We start from the raw sequence: 21844 nt of genomic DNA, 5'->3' as shown, positions 1-21844 counted from the left end.
TAATAGCTTTTAAAATATAATTTGGTTCCTTGGGCATGATGTGCTAATATTACTAGTTCAATTTAAGAATTTCCTGAATAAATGTTTGCTATATGGTAATAATTTATTATGACAGAGAGTTTGCAATTTTCTTACCCCAAGAATTCATGGTAAGCTTTGTGACTTTTCCCATAAACCTCCAAAGTGACTTGCAAACTGATATACATATATATGCTTTTCTGGGAAGAGAAATCTCTAGCTTATTACTGTCTTGAAGGTGTCCCTAATGTTCAACTATAACCTAATAGTATATTGGGCAAATTTCAATTCTGTTTTCTTTAGGATAAAGGTTAAAACACATACCCTCATATTTCAGGCCCTCATTAATTGCCTCTTGCAAACTAGTTATTGATATTAGTCATTATATTAAAAGCCCAGAAATGGTGCTTTAAAAATATTACACTTTCTGGACTAGCACAGGAAGGCCTATAAACTTGTAATTCCAGACTTTGAAAGACAGTTGGAGGAGGATCTTAAGTTTGAGGTTAACTTTGGCTAACTGGTGTGATATCCCTCAAACAATCGTTGAAGGTATGTGTTATTGGTAGACATATCCCCAGTATTGCCCTCTTAATGAAATTCACATCTCAGCACAATGCCCAGGCTTGTGAAAGACTGAGGTAGAGGATTAGGTAAGAAGGATATCATGGAGTGATAGGGTAAAGAATGTCTGAACAGAACTACCACTCATTAAGTGTGCTACCTTTGAACCATTACTTAATCTCAGTTTACCCCTCTGTGAAATGGTTCTATAAGGAATGGAGAGGAGGCCCTGTTACTCTTGGCTTCCTTCCTTCTCTGAGTGCCTTAACCACCAGGGCCAAACCTGTGGGTAAAAAAGATGTAAGAGGAGAGACACTGTCCACATTTCTACATACAGAGGTCTGTGTTTGGTCACCATATTTTATCTTTTCCATTCAGATTGATGGTTGATGATACTTCAGTGCACCCCATTAGTTCTTAAAGGAATCTCAAACGTGAGTCTTAGAATACAATCCAGACATGGTTCCTGGGACCCTGGCATTGGAAATATGAACATATCTAAATTCTAGAGTTTTGCAGCCGAGAGTAGCCTCAGAGATCACTTAGTTCTAACAACAACAACAAAAATCTGTAGTATTTTAGGGCAAGAATATGATTTAATTTGCTCACTACCTTAATGAGTAAAGATCCTGTTTCCAATGTTAGAGCGTAAAAAATCTAACTTTTTTTTTTAAGGTAGGGCTGTCTTATGCTTGGTGTTGAGGCCTATTCTGAGAGCACACTGTGTATTCCATTTATCCCACTTCTGGCTCTCTTACAAAAGGTGCTGAACATTCTTAACTGCAGAGAGAGTGAGCAGCTTATAATAATACATCGTTACACAGCAACTTACATGAATGATCTGAGTTTTTCCTCCAAATATATACATATATATATATATATATATATAGTGTGTGTGTGTGTGTGTGTGTGTGTGTGTGTGTGTGTGTGTGTGTGTACAAGCATGCACACCAGGGTGGGTGGTGTGTGGAAGTCAGAAAGAAGTTGTAGAAATCAGTTCTCTTACTCCACCACATAGATCTCATTAAACTCAGGTCAATGATGACAAACACCTTAGTCACCTTGTTAGTCCTCACCAAAATCTTTAAAAGTACGATTGGCAGCCTCTATCCGACCACAGACTTCTGCCTTTTTTGGTGAATACTCAGAGCGAGTTCTAATTCAGTTGCCTGAGTTTAACAAGATTATTACTGATATGACTGGAACCGGAAGGATCTTGTGTTTGTACTCCCTAGTTAGCCACAAAGAGTTTGGGAATCTTTAACTCAACTATTTTTAAATACTGACAAGAGAGATTAAACATGCAGTTTTGAGTGAACTTTGGGCAAGTTTTTTTTTTTTTTTTTTTTTTTTTTTTTCGGAGCTGGGGACCAACTCAGGCCTTATGACATGCTAGGCAAGCACTCTACCACTGAGCTAAATCCCCAACCCCGCTTGTTTTTTTTTTTTTAACACACTAGAGCTGTCTTTTTTCTCTAAGCTGGATGCAATATATGCCTGTAATGATTCCCGTGAAACTAAGAAAATGAATGCAAAATTGCTAATCTTCTAAGGCTTCACCCCATTGCAGCACTCGGTGTCTTGTGTGGTGAGGATTAGCTAAGCATGATGGGAGATGAATCTTTGCTAATTCATGGCGCTTCACCAGCTCAGCACTCGGCAGCTGTGGAGGGTACACAGGATCACAGTGGCGGACATTAGTGGAATTTGATGATTCGTCAACACTTGGAGAACGGAACTGATTAACGTGTACATCTGAAAAGCTGAATTAAATGGGCGCAGTCTCTCCCACAGGTGTTCCACCACTGTGGTCATTTTCTGATACTCACTACATCTGTATACATCCTGACAACCCCTGCAAAATAAATTAGCTGCAGAATCTGCATGAAGTGGATAGATGAAGAACCACTAAGAAACACAGCAGTGTTCAAAAAAGGGGGCAAGCTTGGGTGTCTGTCTCTCTTTGCCTCTGTGCACAGCAGGAATAGTTCTCCCTGATTCTGCACGAGATCTGCTAACTCTCTACCCCTCCCACAGAAGGTTCCTTCTCTCTGGTGCTACCTGCACCCAGGTTCCACTGCATAGGAAAATCATGTTTCAGAATCTTTAAAACTTTTGTGCCTTTTTAATGAATATAAAAGATCTAAACAATCCCTGGGAATTTGGCACAGACTTTTCTCCTATCTTTGCCAGTTCAAAAAGCGTTTACTGAGTTCAACCTTCTTCAATCGCATAGGTTCCTCCTTTTGTATTTTCAAAGCAGTTTTATTTTTAAACGAGTAGGCTTTAAAAAAACTACATACACCCCTGCCTTGGCAAATCTCTAAATCTTCCAAGAGTGAAAATGCTTTTATTTGTGCTCTTATGACCTTGATATGAAGTAGAATAGCAATCATGGAAGTGCAGCATTTCCTAGTGTCTGTTACAAAGGCCATGCTGGGAGGTTGTGAGGAGTTAATGATGCTCATACTGCAGAGATGGGAGGTTAGCCAGGAAGGAGGCATTGGTGACTCTAGCTCATATTTCAGCCCTCAGTGGATGGAACATACTATATTGAGCAGTTCATACATAAACATTTCATGAGATTCGTGGGTATGTCCTAGTGTGTGTGTGTGCATGTGTGCATGTGTGCATGCGTGCATGCGTGTGTGTGTGTGTGTGTGTGTGTGTGAGTGTGTGTGTGTGTATTTACTAGGGATTGAATTCAGAGCCTTGTACAGCTGGGCAAACATTTTACCTCTGAGGTACATTCCTAATACTTTCTGTGTTTGAGACAAGGTCTCACTAAAATTGCCCAGGTTGGACTTAAACTCATTCTGTCATTTAGGCAGTCTCTCAACTATTTATCTTCCTGTCTTAAGTAGCTGGGACCACAGGACTGTGTGAGCAGGACTGCCTCCATGAGGTTCTTGATGATGAAAAGTGAAGTTTACGGTTAGTGAGAATTCCCAAGACACAAAGCTATGTACACCTAGCTTTAATTCCTGTTTAATTCTAGCTTTCTTCCAAGACCTGAAAGGTAGGTTTCATCATAAATAAAAATTAATTAACCACGAGAAAGAAGAGCAAAACAGAAACGTAATGCATGTGTTTTTATGAAGACAGTTGTACATCACACTAACACACCTCTGCTAATGTTTAAAGGACATTAAGGAAATGCAGTTGAAATAAAAGGAAGGGCAGATGTTGTGGAAGTTTTCTGAGCACAGGCAAGCTTGGGCCTGTTCTGTGGACTTCTGACACAGCATGAGGGACCAGCTGGGTGTATATTTATGGAGCAGCCTGGCCAGGTCTGATGCATGTTAAGAAGGAATAAACCCTGCTGGATTATTGACCGATGACTGTGCATATGGGTTTCTAGGTCTGAAGGCAGGGTAGTCATAAAGTCTAGACAAACAGTTATCATATGACAGTGACTTGGAGGGCACTGAAAAGTTCTCATGACAGGAATTCTACCATTATTTGTGGAAAATGATTCCAGTACTGGCTTATTGGACCGGCTGTATCAGGGAACTATAGATGGATGTAGTGTACTGTATTCTATTACTCTTTATATAACAGCTGAGAGGAAGCCATGAAGTAAAGCGAGAAAATAAATGCTGCCACTGCTTCTGTGAAATAACCAAGGTCTGAGAGCATAATTTTGGAGAACCCTTCCATTCCCACAATGGTGGAAATGGTCATTAGTCCACAGGGCAATCAAGGCCAGACCCCCATGAGTGGAAGCCTTGTCTGTAGAGATGATTTTCAACCAGCGCTGGTTGCTGTGTGCAGAAGGGGAGATTTCAATCTATTTGAAGCCTTTCTCATTCACAGTTTACTTCCATTTTATTTCCCTCGGTGTGCCAAATGATTAAATCAACTTTGGTTCAAAGATCAAACAAAATATTCTGCTTAACTCTGCAAATGTCATAACCTAGAGGGCTGGACTGCTATGCAGAATTTAACCTGAGGATTTGGAAAGGCTTGTATAAGGGAGGGCTATTGGTTTCTTTGAATTAATTTTATACTCTGTCAATTTGCTGAAGTTGTTTATCAGCTGAAGGAGTTCTCTGGTGGAATTTTGGGGGTCACTTACATATACTATCATATCATCTGCAAATAGGGAAACTTTGACTTCATCCTTTCCAATTTGTATCCTCTAATGGTCTTATTGCTCTAGCTAGAACTTCAAGTACTACATTGAAGAGTGCTCTGGAACCTCGCCCCTCACCTGACCTCCCTCTTTTGCAAACAGTGTAAGGCTGGTGGTGGGGGAGGGCCTGGTTTGTACTCACCGCAGGCACCCACTTTGCGCTGAAGCGCTCTCCACGTAGTGCTTCAGAGCAAGCTGGAATTCTTCCAGATCCTCTTCTGTCACAGACATCTGGCGCTGCACAAGCATGATGTGCTGAGGAGGAAAGGGAGGTCATCATCTCACAACCACGTGACTGCCATCCAGAAACTAAGCGGGGAAAGAGGAGACTCTTCCATACCTGAAGTGATACAGAAGCCTGGAACTATGGAGCAACAGAAGCTAAAGAAAGTGCCCTCTGCACTGAGACATTTCCTCTTTAAAGGAAGACAGGCAACTAGAATCATGGAGGTGCTTTCAACACCACTTCTCTGTGAGGCGGAGGTGGCAGATCATAGGCACCAGTATCTTAAAAACTTCCCGAAGTGTCTCTGATGGAGCAGCACTGCCCCAAAGTTACCAAGTTTTAAAGAGAAGCTCTATCATTCTCTGCATAGCTCAGCTCCTTGGATATTTTGTGACATCGGATAATGGACAACTACTACAAATTTGCCTTTTAAAAATGTGAGCTTACTGATGCATTTCTCATGCTGCACCAGTGATTAAAAAGCTATTGTGACAAGCATTAATATTAATTGGGGGTTTCTAACCTGCCTTAGATAATTCAGTTCCCACATAAAAGGTAAAACTCTTATATTTATAATAAGCTTTAACAGCACTAGTGCTGGGGAACCTCTATGGCTATTTTGTTTACTTCCCTGTAAATAACCCCAAGATACGACTTGGCTATGCTCGGCTTGGGCTGCTTATTCCAACTGGACAACCCTCTTGGACAGTCCTCAGGATCCCTTACCACAAGGCATCTTCCTTTCTCTCCACCTTTTCTTTCTTGTAGTGGTCCTGCTTCAGATCCCAAGCCCAGGAACTGAAGCCTTGCCTACCTGTCTTCTGCCCAGCTACGAGCTGTAGGCATCTTTATTGACCAATCACGGAAAACTCGGGGAGCAAGGTTATATAGCATCACTTGGTTTATGTGAGGATCTCCTCGTTCCTGAGAGCATCCAGACCTTGGGGGCCAGTGTTTAACGTTATAATATATAGCGACAGACCAAACCTCAATGGGCTATCATATTTTCCCCATTTACAACATGTGCTGTTCAGAGCACTGCAACCCTGTGTGATGTTTCATACCATCAACGTCACCAGATCTAGAATCACCTAAGAGACACACCTCTGTGTATGGTCAGGGAAGGAGTTTCTATATTGGGTTAATTTAGCTGCTAGGATCTAACTTAACAGTAGTGGGCACCATTCTCTGAGCTGTGGTCCTCTCGTACTGAGTAAAGTGAAAGCAGGCTGAGTACCAACATTTAGTCTGTGCATCCTGACTATGAATACAGTATAACTGGCTGGCCCCACATCCAGATGGTTACTTCTCTGACATGGTGCGGTGTACGCTCAAAGGCCAACTAAATAGCAAGGTCTTCCTTCCTTGAGTTGCTTTTGTCAAATATTTTGCCACAGCAACAAAAAAAAAAAATTGCTAACATACCCATTTAATAGCTTACAAGGGGATGGCTACAAATTGCTTTTCCCAATAAATCTCATTACCATTATAACAATTATAGTTTCAAGACTTCCCTAGAGCTCTATCTGTGTGCCTCTCATGGAAGTATGAGTCTCAATATTAGTCCTTTTTTTCGTCTGCTAGGATTGAGAGAAAAATTCAGAAAGTATGAAGAGAAGCCTCCCAAAATTGCAAAAACAAATTTAAAGAACAACTCACAAGAATTATACGGAATATGAGCAAAACGTGCCCAATACCGTCAATCATGTAGCATAGAGACTTTAGATCAACCCCTGATCCTCTGTTTCCTACTCCATTTAATTTCTCAGTGCTTGTTAAATAGCTATCATTTGTCAAACACTGATTGTACTGTAGGAACTATGATAGGCACTAAATATAGCTAGTTGTCATGGTTTGAATAAGAATTGCCCCTATAGGCTCATGTAGAGTCACCAAGGGGAGTGGCCCCATTTGAAAGGATTAGGATTAGAAAATGTATCTTTACTGAAATGGGTGTGACATTGTTGGAGGAAGTGTGCCACTGGGGGTGGCTTTTAACCAATCAGACTTCCCTCCTCCCTTCTCCTCTCCTTCTCCCCGCACCCTCTTGACTGACTTGCAGGTCAGGGCTTAGTCCTCAGCTACTGCTCCAGCACCACATATGCCACAATACATGCAGTCAGGCTCCCTGCCATGATGATAGTGGATTAAGACTGAAACTGTAAGCAAACCCTCAATTAAATGCTTTCTTTTTATTAAAGTTGACTTGGTCATGGTGTGTCTTCTCAGCAGTAGAAGAATAACTAACATACCAACAAATGCTTTTTATTTTATGATAGGAAATACTGCATGCTGAGTTTTGAGTTGCAGTGATGGATAAAGACTTACTCCTAGGGCTACGTTCAGTAGTAGAGCACCAGCCAAGCATGCATAGATCCTAGTTCACTCCCCGGTGCCTCATGCACACACACACACACACACACACACACACACACACACACACACACACACAGAGAGAGAGAGAGAGAGAGAGAGAGAGAGAGAGAGAGAGAGAGAGAGATCACTTATTGTCTTTGAAGGGCTTAGAAAAATAATAAGACAAAAATCTTTGTCAAGGCAATGATACTAGCTCACACCAGAAGTTGACTGTATATAAGTTTATAATAAGTCTAAGATTTTTGAGGAAAGAACGTTGCATTGGTAACAAAACATTAAACTCTTCAACTGTTCTGCTCTTAGAACTATATTTGAGTCCACAAGTATACAGGAGCACTCAACAGGCTATGAATATTATGTTCCTCCCCAGCTCCCCAGGAAGGAGAGGTTCTTCAGTTGGCTTTTGCAAATGATCACAGAGGTTAATGGCCCAGGAAGAGATTTTTCACAGAATCAACTGAACTGCAAGGCTATTCCAGGAATTGACACTCAGTGTCTAATCATAGAATTTCCTGGCTGAAAAGTGTCTCTCAGCTTGAATTCATTGTCGTAATCAAGCAGTGAAGGCTGTGTGCTTCTCATCCACCCACCTCATTTATGCCTTTATGGCCCAGTTTGATCTCTGTCTTTCTGTCTGTCTCTCTCTTTCCTTTTAGTTTACTTTATCTGCAATTCATGTTTGTCAGACCTCCGTAGAACAATTCCTAACAAAGAGGACTTAATGATATGCACAGATCCCAGATTGTGAGCTAAGGCATGGTGGTAGTTGGAGCTTTATTGCTGTGAAGAGACACTATGACCGAGGAAACTCTTAAAATGGCTGGCTTAGAGTTTCAGAGGTTCAGTCCACTATCATGATGGCAAGAAGCCTGGCAACCTTCAGGCCGACATGGTGCTGGAGGTCTACATCTTGATCCGAAGGTAGCCAGAAGGAGACTGTCTTCTGCAGGCAGCCACGAGGAGGCTCTCTTCTGCACTGGGCATAACCCGAGCATAGGAAATCTCAAAACCTACTCTACACAGTGACATCGTTCGTCCAATAAGGCCACATCTACACCAACAAGAGAACACCTCCTAATAGTGCCACTTCCCATGGGCCAAGCATATTCAAAGCACCACAGGCTGAACTATAGACAGCGTTAGGTCATCTCCTTTGTAGGGGGGCTGCATGTGTTGTTTTAAAAGTGCAGGTGCAGATTAGATGGTCAGACCCATGGTGCTCACTCCTTGTTTTCCAGGCACGCTCTGGGACTCTCAGTAACACCTTCTCCTGCACTTGGGTGCAATCACTTGTTGCTTTATTTTTAGTTGTAAGATTCAAAGAGAACTGCTAAGTACCACATTTGGCCTAAAGTTATGAGGATATGGGCTATCATATTCTTTTGTTTGTTTGTTTCTGTTGGTAGGAGGAAGACCTAGCTTGGGAACAAGAAATAAGAGATTATGGGTGGGCCCTGAATCACTGTGTGGACTTTTTACTGGAAAACACAGCATTTTAAAAATTGTATTGGAACAATCCTATGAAGTTGATGCATTTTCGCCCACTAATAGCCATCTTGAGTTCAACAATCCAGCTCTCTGGGTCAGAGATCAGGAATGAAAAGGAGCAAACCTGTGACTAGCTCCCAGGATTTTGGATGAGTACTCAGCTCTTTGTATGATTCTTCTAGGAACTTGGTTTAGTATTAGTAATGCAATAAAATTGATTTCCAACTATATGGACATGTTCTTTTGTAGACTTTTTGCAAGGACTTCTGGGTCAGGCATTTCTCAGGGGCTATCTTAGATAGAGGTGTGAACTGGAGACCTGTATGTACCTGTTTCTTTATAATTCTTTGAGTTTGAAAGCAATCCTTACATGACTCAGAGTATGTCAGGATGAATGCTGGAATCGGCCAGAGGCCTTCACTACTCCAGAACTACAAGCCCATTTGAATGTAACCACCCATTCCCCCCAAAGTCCAGGTTTTGTCTCCCTCACCAGGGACCTAGTTAAGCTTTCTAACTGGCTCTGGCTAACTAAATGCAGTAGAGGTGACTGCATTACAATTTCAAATAAGGATGCAAGGTATTATTGGTTCTCTCTCTCTCTCTCTCTCTCTCTCTCTTTCTCTCTCTCATCTCTTAGATTGTCATGTGAACAAGACTTGGCAGAGCAGAGTCAGTAAAGGTTTTCTGTAAACAAACAGCAAATATTTCAAGCTTTGTGTGTTACTTGGTTGCAGTTGCAACGATTCAAATATGATATCGTGTGACCACAGCTATAGACTACAGCAGTGATTTTCAACCTTCCTAATGCCATGGTCCTTGAATACAGTTCCTCATGTTGTGGTGACCCTCAACCATAAAATTATTTTCTCACTGCTTCATAACTGTAATTTTGCTACTTATAAATCACAATGTAAATATATGATATGCAGGAGGATATTTGATAGGTGACCTTCAAAGGGGTCACGACCTATAGGCTACAAACTGCTGAGCTACATAAACAAATGGGGAAGGCCCAATTTCAATACAGATTTATGCATAAAACCGGATGATATACTGTGAATTAAGCCCACAAGGAGTAGTTCTGAATCTCTATATGTGTGAATGGCTTGCCCAACACCAGCGAAACAGATGCACAGTTGGCCTTAGATACCTAAAAGAAGCCATGGGGGTCCCAAGATCCATGTCACTGATCCCATCTGAATTCCTTACCCAAAAAGTTGTGGTTGTTGTTTCAAGTTGCATTTACTTACATGGCTCCTAGAATAAGCATCTACTGTTGGCCGTTCTACTTAACATGTCCTGCTCATTACAATTGTGCTGGGAGTATGATCTCAGAAGTAAAATATGTTTTTTTTTTATATCGTAACTAAATCTTTATTTTTACCTTTTTTTCTTTCATTTATTGAAGATATTTTTTTCTTTTCTAAATCACACAATATATCCTGATTGCAGCTTCCCTTCTCCCTGCTCCTACCAGTTTTTCCCAGTTCCTCCCCACTTCCTTTCCCATTTGCCCCCTCCTTCTGCCTCTTAGTAGAAAACAAACAGGTTTCTAAGGGATAGTAATAAAATATGACAAAATACAATGTAATAAGATACAACAAAGCTATCACATTAGAGTTGGACCAGACAAACAGAAGGAAAAGAGTCCAAAGGGACAAAGCAGAGACCTGCTCATTCACATTCTTAGGAATTGCATTTAAAATCTTAAACTGGAAGCCATAGTATAAGCAGGGAGCCCTGGTGCAGACTGGTGCAGGCCCTGTGCATGCTGCCTTAATCCCTGTGAGTTCATGTGAGCTTTAACGTGTAGATTTAGAAGCTTTTTTTATTTTGATGTTCGCTATCCCCTCTTTGTTCCCCTAGATTATTAGATCATGTCCCCTTATGAAAATGCATACTTTTTTTTTATAATATCCTTTATCACATTACTGATTTTAGTTTAAAGAACTGTTCCCTTCTCATCTGCTTTCTGACAAATAGTATTCACAAATTTACTTCTGGAACTTTCACTAGACTGACACATAGATGGTCCTTCAGTTTTTTGTTTTGTTTGTTTTTGTTTTTGTTTTTGGTCAGCTGATTAAAATGAAAGATGCTCTTGCACAAAAAGTGGTCTATCATGACTGCCCTCCAAAAGACTCAATGAGCAGCTGAAAGAGTCAGATGCAGATGTTTGCACCCAACCAATGGACAGAGCTGCTGACCCCTGGGGTTGAATCAGGGAAAAGCTGGAAGAAGCTGAGGAGGAGGGCAACCCTGGAGAGAGACCAACAATCTCAACTAACCTGGATCCCCAAGATCTCTCATACACGGGAGCACCAACCAGGCAGCAGACACCAGCTGATAAGAGGCCCCTAACACACATACAGCAGAAGACTGCCGGGTCTGGGTTCAGTCAGAGAAGATTGACCTAACCCTCAAGAGACTGGAGGCCCTGAGGAGTGGGGAGGTCTGGTGGGTGAGGTGGGGTCTAGGGGGTGGGGATATCTGAGTGGAGATGGAGGGAGGAGGTATGGAGTGTGGAACAGTCAGAGGGTGGGACAGGACGGGGATAAAATCTGGAGTGTAAAAAAAAAAGATTAAATGAAATTAAAAAAAAATGAAAAATGCTTTTGCTTTTAGCAAATGACTGTTAGTGAATTTTTAAAAATGAATTCCATGTATTTACTCATTCTAGAGTTGAGGTACCCTTAAAAACTCTAAAGTACTGAACAGTTGTGAAATTTACTACAGTTTCTACCATCTTGCTCTCTCTCTCTTCTTTCTCAAGAGTCAGTTAAATACCCTTTGAATTGGCTTCACTCTTACTGGCTATGAGTCCTTAAACAAGTCATTTGTTTTTCTTAAGTCTGGATACAGAAGATTGAAATAGAAGCACTTGTATCATAAAAAACAAAAATAAACAAACAACAACAACAGCAACAAAAAAAAAAACCCCAAACCAAACCAAACCAAAAACAAACAAAAACTACATGAAAACAACACTAGAGTCTCGTGACCTCAGTTTTTTAAGCACAGAACTATTCCTGAAATGTGCTTTTCTACTCCCCTACTTGTAGCAGACAGGGGTGAGCTAACTTCAGCTGTGTTTATTCATGTGCCTCTCTGGAAACACACATTTTTGCCACGTGAAACTTGTCCTTGTGATTGTGCACTTTACTCAGGTCACTCTTCTTAACCGTTAGAGTGTATAAATTGCTTGATGCTCTGAATAAACTCGCCTATTGCATGAAACTTTATCTGATTCAATTTTAGGCCTGCTTTCCCAGGTTCACATCACCAGCTAGAGCAGAAACCAGTACACCAATAAATAACCAACAACCAATTAAAAAAAAAAACCACTAAAAATACCTTACGTCTCTTACTTTGGGATGATGGGGGAAATGGGTTTTAGGATGGATGGATGAATGAATGAATGAATGAATGAATGAATGAATGAATGAATGACACATCTTGAATTTATCATGATGTAATGGTTCAGCGCTCAGAAAGTTAGATACAATAATGTTTAGGTTTTCTATGTTTAAATAAGTCTGCCAAATACTCTCATGATGGAAAAAAAACCCCTCTGTTCTCATGATGGAAAAATTTCAAATAAACAAGCAAACAAACAAAAAAATCACCTGTTAATCCACAGCCTTCTACTGCAGTGGTAGGAAATATTAGCAATCAGGCACCTCCTCCACCAGCCCAAGGGGAGCCCCACCCCATCCCCAAACAATGTTAGCAATCAGGCACCTCCCGGGCCAGCCAAGGGGACCTTGTGACAATGTTAGCAGTCAGGCACATTCCTGGCCATCCGGAGGGACTTGTTGACAAGACGTGTCATCACTAGCTGCCCAGAGGCAAAACATTCCCGTAGTTGCCCTGTCTCCGGTCCTCCTGAGCATTCACCACGTTGCCCGATTAAAAGCCACGTTTTTCCTTCCCCTACCCCTTCTTCCTTTCCTCCTCCCAGAAGCAGCCTCTGTGTCCCCCCCTCTCCACTCCCTTTAACAAACCTCCCACGTGAGACCTATTGCCTCGTGTATTACTGCCAGAATCTGCTGCTTAGCTCCGTCAAGAAATCCAAGAGATACTGCATTGACAGTGCTACTAGCGTGTTGAGTGTAAGTTCAGTGTTGGACTTCAGCAGTTCGGCTGTAAACTTAGCTCTCTCTGCACCTTATTTTGTTCAACTATGAAATGAGTCTGATAGTATAGCCCCATGTGGCTATCTTGAAGATTAATGATTTGATCTCTTAGTATTTCACAGACCCCTAGATTTAAACTAAATGCTGGAGATACCGTGATATACAAGGACTAGGTTTCAGCTTAGGTCTTTTTTTTTTTTTTTTTTTTTTTTTTTTTTCCGGAGCCGGGACCGAACCCAGGGCCACTGAGCTAAATCCCCAACCCTCAGCTTAGGTCTTTACCACAATCAACCTAGTGGTGTTTACCACATTTCTTTATGATAACATCTGAACGCTATCCTTCTCTGCCTCATATTCAATAATGCAATAACGCAATAAGCCACTGTCTCATATGTGCATAAAAACTTCATTTTTGCACCTTGTACATGACAAGTTATTCACACGAGCAACTAGGGCTTAATGTGAAGCATTAGGCCCTCAGGAATCCAAGTTAGCCAAGCAAAAGAAGACCTTTAAGCAAAGAGTGAAGGAGCTTATTTGGAAATTGTGATTGTTCTGAAATCTCTATGTGAACTGTGTTCCTGGAGTTTAGTAACTAGTAACAAATGACAGCCTTATCTTAATGTTTTTTGCATGCCATGAAATTTTTCTTCTTATTGGAAGCAACAACTAATACTTAGGATAATAAATGCCATGGTAAATCTAGAAGAGGTGAAACGTGTCCCTTCATCCCTTAAGTTTCAACTTAGCATTGAGGTACTAGATTTTGAGGAAAGTAAGTTTTGTCTTCACAGTGTTTCTGAAAAATTGAGATGGAAACCACTCACAGGTTTAGTGTTCTCTTCAATAACTTCTTCTTCCAGGGGTTCAAGTTTCAGATCCTTCAGTCAGAGGAAGTAAAGGCAGAGAAAAAGAAAAAGATGACAATTATCTAACAAAAATCAACCAGCATAAAACCATATGATAGTTTTGTTCCATGGCTTATATCAAGCCCAGAGAACTTTCTTATTTGAAGGGAGATAGACCCATTCTCATTTTAAAAATTGAGCCGTTCTAATAAAGCGATACTACATCATAATTAAAAGTCAGTTCTAAGGCGCTATTTATGATATGTCCAAGTTGTTACTGCTTTCACTTCAGTGATGTCATCAGGCATCAAGGGGGATGAGACTAGAAATGCATTCAGAGGAGGGATAAAGTTAGCATGTCTAGCTTCACTGGCTACTGCCTTTATTGTGAGTATTATCACATCTTTCCCTTCCTTGGGAGGTCATTATAAATATTTGTCTACTGTAATAATGTTTTTATGTTCCAACACAAGCTTTTCTTACTAAAATTGGAGAATTGAAAAATAAATGAAAATACTACTAATATTTGTTAAAAATAAAGAGTTTTAAAAATTTAAAATTCTGTCTGTCTGTCTGTCTGTCTGTCTCTCTCTCTCTCTGTGTGTGTGTATAGTCATGTGCACACCACAGAGTATGTCTTTCACACTCAGTTTTAAAGTAGCATCCTTTACACAGACTTTCTCAGACCACTCTGTTTAAGTGTGTAAGCTTTGCATCTACTCACATAGCTGACTTCTGAGTTCAGCTGAAGTTCATGATCTGACTTTTGTTTCGTAGATTCTTTCGTATATTTTTGTCTGTCTCTTTAGAGACCAAGTTGATTTACCTGTTTTAAGCATTTCTGCACTGCTATTGCCAGATGTTGCCAGGCACACAGTAGGTAGCCATTGCAGAATTAAAGAGTAGCTGAATGATGGCATTCATGGGTGCTCCTGGTACCCATGGCTGTGGGTATTTGAACTGAGGCTCTCATTTTTGCATGGCGAACATCTTACAGCTATAGCCATCCCCTGGCCCTGAGAGTATTTTGTAAGATTCATGGGTATACCTTCAGCAATCCCCATTTTCCACTGTTACTTATGGAGATGAGAAAGGACCAAACAAAATCCCAAAACATTGAGAGGAATCACAAATATTATTAACCTCCAACCCCTTGAGTGGAATTATGTTTAGTTTATAGTCTAGGAAGGATTATCATAAATACTTAGGAGACAGGGGGAAATGTATGTTCTGCCTCAGGTACATTTCCTTTTAACAGGGAGATCAAATCCAATGCTAACAACCACAGGAAACAAGGGAGTCAGCAGTGAAATGACATGCACTTAGCCATGGCTTGGCAATTGGATAGTTTTCTCTGGAAACCTAATTCAGCACAGTACAGAATAAGTCACACAAGAAAACTGAACCGTACTGCTCCACTACTCGTTAAGACAGCTCACGCTGAGCGCCACACAGCTGGAGGCCCAGGCTTTCAGCAAGTCTCTCGGATGCTGCTCTCACAATAAAACCATTTCATGGGAGAAGAGAGAGACAAAAGTCCAGGAAAGAAAGGGATGTGACAACACTTTGATTTAAAACAGGGAGAAAGGTATTGCTAAAGTTTAAGCCATTTCAGGAAAAAAGAACCGTACACATTTCATACTCCAAGAAGAGACAGTTTTGCTTGGAACTTCAAAGCTCCTTCAAAAAGAGATATTTGTTCTATAAAAGAATCTACACTTATTTAACACAGGCACACTTGTCTTTCCATTGGTTTGTTTTTTTTCAAAACAGGGTCTGGTATTTCCAGGGCTTCCAAAATCAGAAAATTAATATTCATGGCCACTAGTTTTCCTTTAGTCCCAGTTGTCAATTCAGTTCTCATAAGAGGAAAGAGGAAAGTTGATAGTTTATAATTCATGTGTTTGCTACAGTAGGAGACCAATGTCAATGAAGATGCCCTGACTGAAAGACTGAGCTATCCAAGGTTGCTTCCCTCGGATTTGGCTATTCCTGTACAGAGAGAACATTGTTTCCAGCAACCTTCCCTATCTTTAGTCCTTGAGTTTTCACCTTTGTGGTGCTAGCTGTAAGACCTGACCTGCCAGCCTGACCTCTCTTACTGGCCATTAAAGATACCTTTTTCTTTTGTACATTGAAATTGATGCACCCAGAAAGTCAGCTGCCCAGAAAGCAGTGAGGTGCTCATGGCATCAAAAATGGCCTATCACTTGTCCCTCCCGTTTCTGCGAGTGCTCTCTGATGAGCTGAAATCCTCTGCCAGTTATGTGCCTTCCCCCTATACCTCTCTATCTGGTGGTGCTTTTAACTCCACTTCTAATCTCCTAAGGCTTTCATTTCCATTCACTTAGTATGGCTCCATCTCTGAGTTCAGGTACACAAAACAGAAATTGCTATCATTGTCGGAGATGACTTCTTTAGCTCTCAGCCACGTCTTTTCTTGTTTTAATCCATTTTGATCTTGATTTAACAAAGTGTGTGATCTTTCTGCATGATTTTCTATCAAAAGATCTTATGTCTTCGTTTATAAGTTAAAAAATAATAAATGCGTCTGGTTGTTCTCCATACCAAACCCAAACGTCTGTTTCTTGATGCCCATCATGATCAGGCACCAATTCGCCATGTTCTCACTGCTTCCCTAAGTGAAAGACTCAGCTGAGATGTTCCACTTCTGTGTTTTCACTGCCTTCTCTATTGATTTCTTCTTTGTCTACTAAAACTTTACTTCAAATAAAATGTTCATTTGTTAGTCAATCAACATTTATTCCAACACTTTTCTTTCCCATGAATTACCTTTTCTCCTATCAGTGCAGTGGTCTGAGATTGTTAGAATGATCCCCTCCCTTTCTCTCAGATGCTATCATGTGACCCTAACAACATCAACAAATAACCTGAATCTGGGAGGAGAGGGTGTGTCTAATGTATTAGCAAAATAGGAAAATGCTGTGACCTTCAGGACAGCCCATAAGGCTGTGGAAAAGAACTCTGAAAACATGAGTTCAAAAAAAGATAATTTCTCAACTGTGTAAAAATGTAAGGATGGAATAGGAATTGTATAAGGAGCTTCATAGACCTGAAGGAACAGAGGCAGCTGCACCGTGAGCCAGCTTCTCAGAAAGATGCTGAGGAACGAAATAAAGAGATTTAGAGAGTGGCGATCCCACCAAGCTCAGTTTACCAAGGTGGGCAGATCTCTGAGTTCTTTTGCAATGTTAAAAAAAAAAAAAACCAAAACGTACTTGCTGTCCCTTTTCCAAGAGTCAAGAGGCTAAGGTCACAGAATGTTGACTAGTGGGAGGGTTAAGAAGGAACCTGGAATAAATGACTGAATTGATATATAAAGATAAAAGACCAAGCTTTTGGTCTGCATGAGATGAGTCAGCACAGAGTGATAGCAGTTCATTTTTAGAATTTTTCATAGCTCATTAGAATTTTTTTTTCTAACAGGATTTCTTGTCAGAATTCCCAAGAATTACTTAGAAAGTAAACATTCTTTCAGAATGTTTTTTAGCAGCCATCCAGAGAAGGCTATCTGAGGAGGGAACACAACTCTTTCAGAATGTTCCCTGGCTTATGATTTTGATCTGAAAACCCAAGAAATACTTTTAGAAATTTTCTAACAGGATTTCTGACTTGGTTGGAAAATCCAAGAATTTTTAGTAACAGCTTTTCTGACTTTGGTTGGAAAATCCATGAGCTATCCAGAGAGCTTTTAGGAAAAAAATTCTAGTAAGAGAGAGCTGTCTCAAGAGAGAGCTGTCTTGAGCAGACCACAGAGCCAAGAGCTACCTACAGAGTGCTGTCTAGGGAGTCATAGCAGAACATTTGCCATAAGCTTGTAACCCACAATTTGACCTCGAGTCCTTTGTCTCACCTCTCTCAACACCCTTTCCTCAGAATCACTCTCCAAGCCAAGGCTGCTCTTTGACACACGTCTCAGAATATCTTGATTTTGTAAGCATTTCCATACCCTTCTAGAAACTTCTCAATTTTATTAATTTAGAAAGATGATTTATATTACTGACAACTAAAATCTTAATTGAGTCATGATCATTTTAAAAGCATAACTTACACCCTTTCTGAAAGGTTGCCTTTACCCTCAAAACTGTACAAGCATAGTAACAATGTATTGTTACTATATTACTATATATTGTTACTGTGTTACCACACTTGATATAAACTGAATAGCTCCACAAAACTGTCTTATTTATGCCTCCTCTTGATGGTGGCACAGCTTTTAATACTGGCAGCTGGGAGGCAGAGGCAGGCAAATCTCAGGTGAATCTCTGAGTTTGAGACCAGCCTGATCTACAAAGTGAGTCCAGGGCTACACAGAGAAACCTGGTCTTGAAAACCAAACCAAACCAAACTAAACCAAACCAAACCAAACCAAACCACACTAAACCAAACCAAACCAAACCACATCACACCAAACCAAACCAAACCCCACCAAAATGATATGCTACTTAGAAACGTCAATGTTGCTCCAAAGATGTCTTCATCCTATTCCTGCTTATTAGGAAGGCTTAACACTAAAATTGTCAATTAGTATGTTGATATCTAGAAGTTGAGCGAAGAATAACCCTGCTCCCTAATTAAATTAAAAGAGCCCCAAGACCTCGCTCGTATGTCTTTATGAGATTGATTAGCATCATCCAAGCATAAGCTAAAGACTTCATTTAATTATCAGCCTTGGACCTTATTTTAAATGTAACGCCGAGTTTTCCTATTTATGTCCTATTTATTTCAATAAGCAAACAAATAACCAATCAGATAACAAGGCCTCGTAACTACCAACCAGACATCCACAGAGTCAATTAGATAGTTAACACTATTTTACCCATGGGGCAGCCATGGACGGATATTCAGAAAGTGAGGAAACTGGATCAGGAGGGGGGTGAAGGGAGGAAGGGAGAGGGAGGGAGGGAGAGCGGGGGAGAGGGAGGTACCTACCTTCTTTTCCAGTCTATCAATTAATTTCTGGAGTCTGTTTATCTGGGTCATCCACTGATTGTCTTCTTCTAACAATGCTTGGCAGGAAATCACAAAGACAGAATGTTAAATTTTAAGAGTGTTGGGTGCTTAGTTATCTATACTTTCACCCCGAAGGAGGAATACAGTGCCACTGACTTTTAAACACATTCCTAAAAATGAATCCCACAAGTGATTTCTAAATACTCAACTCGTAGAAATCCCTGTATCATTGGCTTTGTTCACAAGCCTCTCCTGCTTCTTTAAAAAGTTTCTTTTTTAAAAAAAATATTGTGTGCTGTACTAGCCCAGGAAGCTCGAGAGAACAGATCTTGCTGAGCCCGTTTTACGATCTGGTAAGATACTTTTCTTTGGAAAAAGAAGGAAAGCCATGATTCTTAACTCATCTGTAAGGCAGGGGCAGGAATAGATAAAATCAGAACCTTGATTTGGAGCTGTGATGCAAAAGAAGTGTAAGAGCAAGGTAGCTGGTGTTTCCTTTCCCACTGACTAACCTGGAAATACATGGACACTTTAGTCATGTCTTAAAGGTATACAGTAGAGTGCAAACTGGAGCCTGTTGCTCTATATTCATGTATATGAAATATACTCATTATATATAGATATAGTATGTATATATACTTCATATGCGAATATGTATAAATGTAGATATATATGTGCATAGATACAGATCTGTATATCTGGTACCATGTAATACATACACTGGCAACCATGTCATGTGCTGTTTCAGCTCACTGAGAAGTGGGATTGCCCTCCCCACTCATTTCAGCCCCAAGCATGTCCGTTTCAAAAGTGTCCTCCAAGGCTCCTTGTGTGGGGATGAGCAGGCTCTTTAACTGCAGCAGGGAGGAACTAGAACGACTCGAGTGTAAACACATTATGTCCCTGAGAGGTGCTAGCAGGTAAAGCATTGCCAACAAGTGTTACTATTGCTTCCCCATGATAGAGGAGTGCCTGTAGTGAAAAAGAAAAGCCAGAACCTCAGATACGGGACGCACATCCACGAAGAGAAAGCTCAATCGTGAGCTCCACTTGATGGCCTCAGCTTCCCAGTCTGAGGACCTCATCTTTAGATGTTGCTATTTGTTCTTTAACTTGGAAGCTTGGAAAAGGGGGTACCCTACTGGGACTATCCGTAAGTAACTCCAGCTGGCTGCCATAACAAGGCTCCTTCAGTCAGTTTCTGTGGGATGTCATGAGAGCTCATTTTGAAAATATTCTCTCTCCTATCTCCCCTCTCTGTCTTTCTCTGTCTATCTTTGTCTTTATTCCTTTACTTTGACTTGTTATTTACTTAATAAGCTTATTCAACTGAAATCAAATATGGCTGTTATAGATCATTCTCTGGACTGTAGAGAAAACACCACCTTAAACTGTGCAAGCAGTGCTTGTAATAACATTGTAACTACTATTATGGAAAGATGTAAAGGAAGATATTATGGTCTGAAACCTTGACTGGGCATCCTAACTTCCTATGTGCTGATGACAGCTCATTCAAGATGTCTTACAAGTGCTTGTCAAAGTTATAATCATTACTTTTTCTTCAAATGAGGGCAAAGTTGAATTCACAGCTCTGAGTCTTTGCTTTAGCAGAGAAAGAAATGGAGTCAGGCCTTAAATTATGAAAGACACTTTTTCCATGTAGAAATAGCAGAGTAAAGATTAATACCATTAATCTTTAAGATTGCAAAAGTAAAGCACAGTGATTTGTATCAAAACATACTTTTATATCTGTCTTTTCAGAGGAAGAAATGCACTAACAAGTTATAAAATAAAGAAACCAAAAAATATTGGTACTGCATCAAGGAAGGGGTATTAGAAATAGATTTAAAGAAAACACATTAGATACAAAACCCAGTATGTTTACTTTTAGTATATGTGCTGCCAAAGTGAGCACAATATTTTAATTTGCAAATTAAGTAGCATATTTCTAAGCTGACTCATTGCCTACAAAGATTTAAGAAAAATCAGAGTCCCTGGGAACTATAGCTTCACCTATGCCTTCCCATCTAAGCACTAACCAGGTCTCACCCTACTTAGCGTCTAAGATTAAAAATGATTGATACATTCAGGATAGCATGGCCATAACTAATTTCTACATTTTTTCTAAAATATAATCACTTCTATTTGCCTGCCTGCCTATCTATCTATTCATTCATCTATCTATCTATCATTCATCTATCTATCTATCTATCATCTATCTATCTATCATCATCATCTATCATATCTATCTATCTATCTATCTATCTATCTATCTATCTATCTATCTATCTATCTACCATCTATCTATCTATCTATCCATCTATCCAGGCATGTATGTAAAAGCTGACAACCTGTGGGAAAGCTGCGGGGTTTGACTTTCTACCATGTGGACTCTGGAGAACAGGATATCAGGCTTGGCAGCAAACACGTGTTCTCCTGGAGGCATCTCACTGGCTCTGTGCTTTCTAAATGGTTAAAATGGAAATAATACAATCTCTGTTTGGCCTTGGGAATCCAGCCCTGCCGTGTTCCAGCCATGGAAGCAGTCTGGAATCTGGTTGCTAACTCCTTGCTCTTTCTGCACAGCACCTGTGCAAGTCTTGCAGGGGCAGCTATGTACAGCTCTTGCTCCAATGAGGCACATAGTTTTCCTCATAGTATGATGAGTAGGATTGGCATGACTCATTCGGCCAATGGAAAGTTTGAACTACTAACACTGTAGTTCAAATGTATTTATATAATCTTGGTCTGGCTGCTTATACTTCTGACATTTACCAGGAGGGAAACATGCTACACTAGGAGCACAGAACTTAGCCAAGGGCCTGGCCAATAGTGTCCAAACCACAGCCAATCATACTCATGAGGACTACTCATGAGGAAGAGGAAAGTGTTTGTGGTAACTATTGAGATTTTGGGTTTCTTTGACAATAAAAATGGGCTAACAATCCATTTGATGATAGACAAATCTTTTTCTATTGTGAGCATTGATTTTTTTTCTGAGTGAGCTGGAAGAATGTGGCCACACATTCCTCATGTAAGGATTTGGGGTAGAGTAAGACTGTTCAAAAGTGCACTT

General features: G+C 40.4%; 1 protein-coding gene across 1 annotated transcript in view; it reads right to left on the bottom strand.

Moving 5' to 3' along the window:
• Window positions 1-21844, bottom strand: part of Necab1 (N-terminal EF-hand calcium binding protein 1) — a 188028-nt gene that overhangs the window by 12096 nt on the left and 154088 nt on the right. Inside the window, exons 8-10 of the mRNA XM_032905585.1 lie at window positions 18748-18824; window positions 13774-13827; window positions 4860-4972 (exon numbers count right to left, since the gene is read on the bottom strand). Coding sequence (XP_032761476.1) covers window positions 4860-4972; window positions 13774-13827; window positions 18748-18824 — 244 coding nt within the window. The remainder of the gene's footprint in view (window positions 1-4859; window positions 4973-13773; window positions 13828-18747; window positions 18825-21844) is intronic.

The sequence above is a fragment of the Rattus rattus genome, chromosome 1 (genome assembly GCF_011064425.1).
Source record: "Rattus rattus isolate New Zealand chromosome 1, Rrattus_CSIRO_v1, whole genome shotgun sequence".
NCBI classification, from domain to species: domain Eukaryota; kingdom Metazoa; phylum Chordata; class Mammalia; order Rodentia; family Muridae; genus Rattus; species Rattus rattus.
This window is presented reverse-complemented; position numbering and strand designations above follow the sequence as displayed.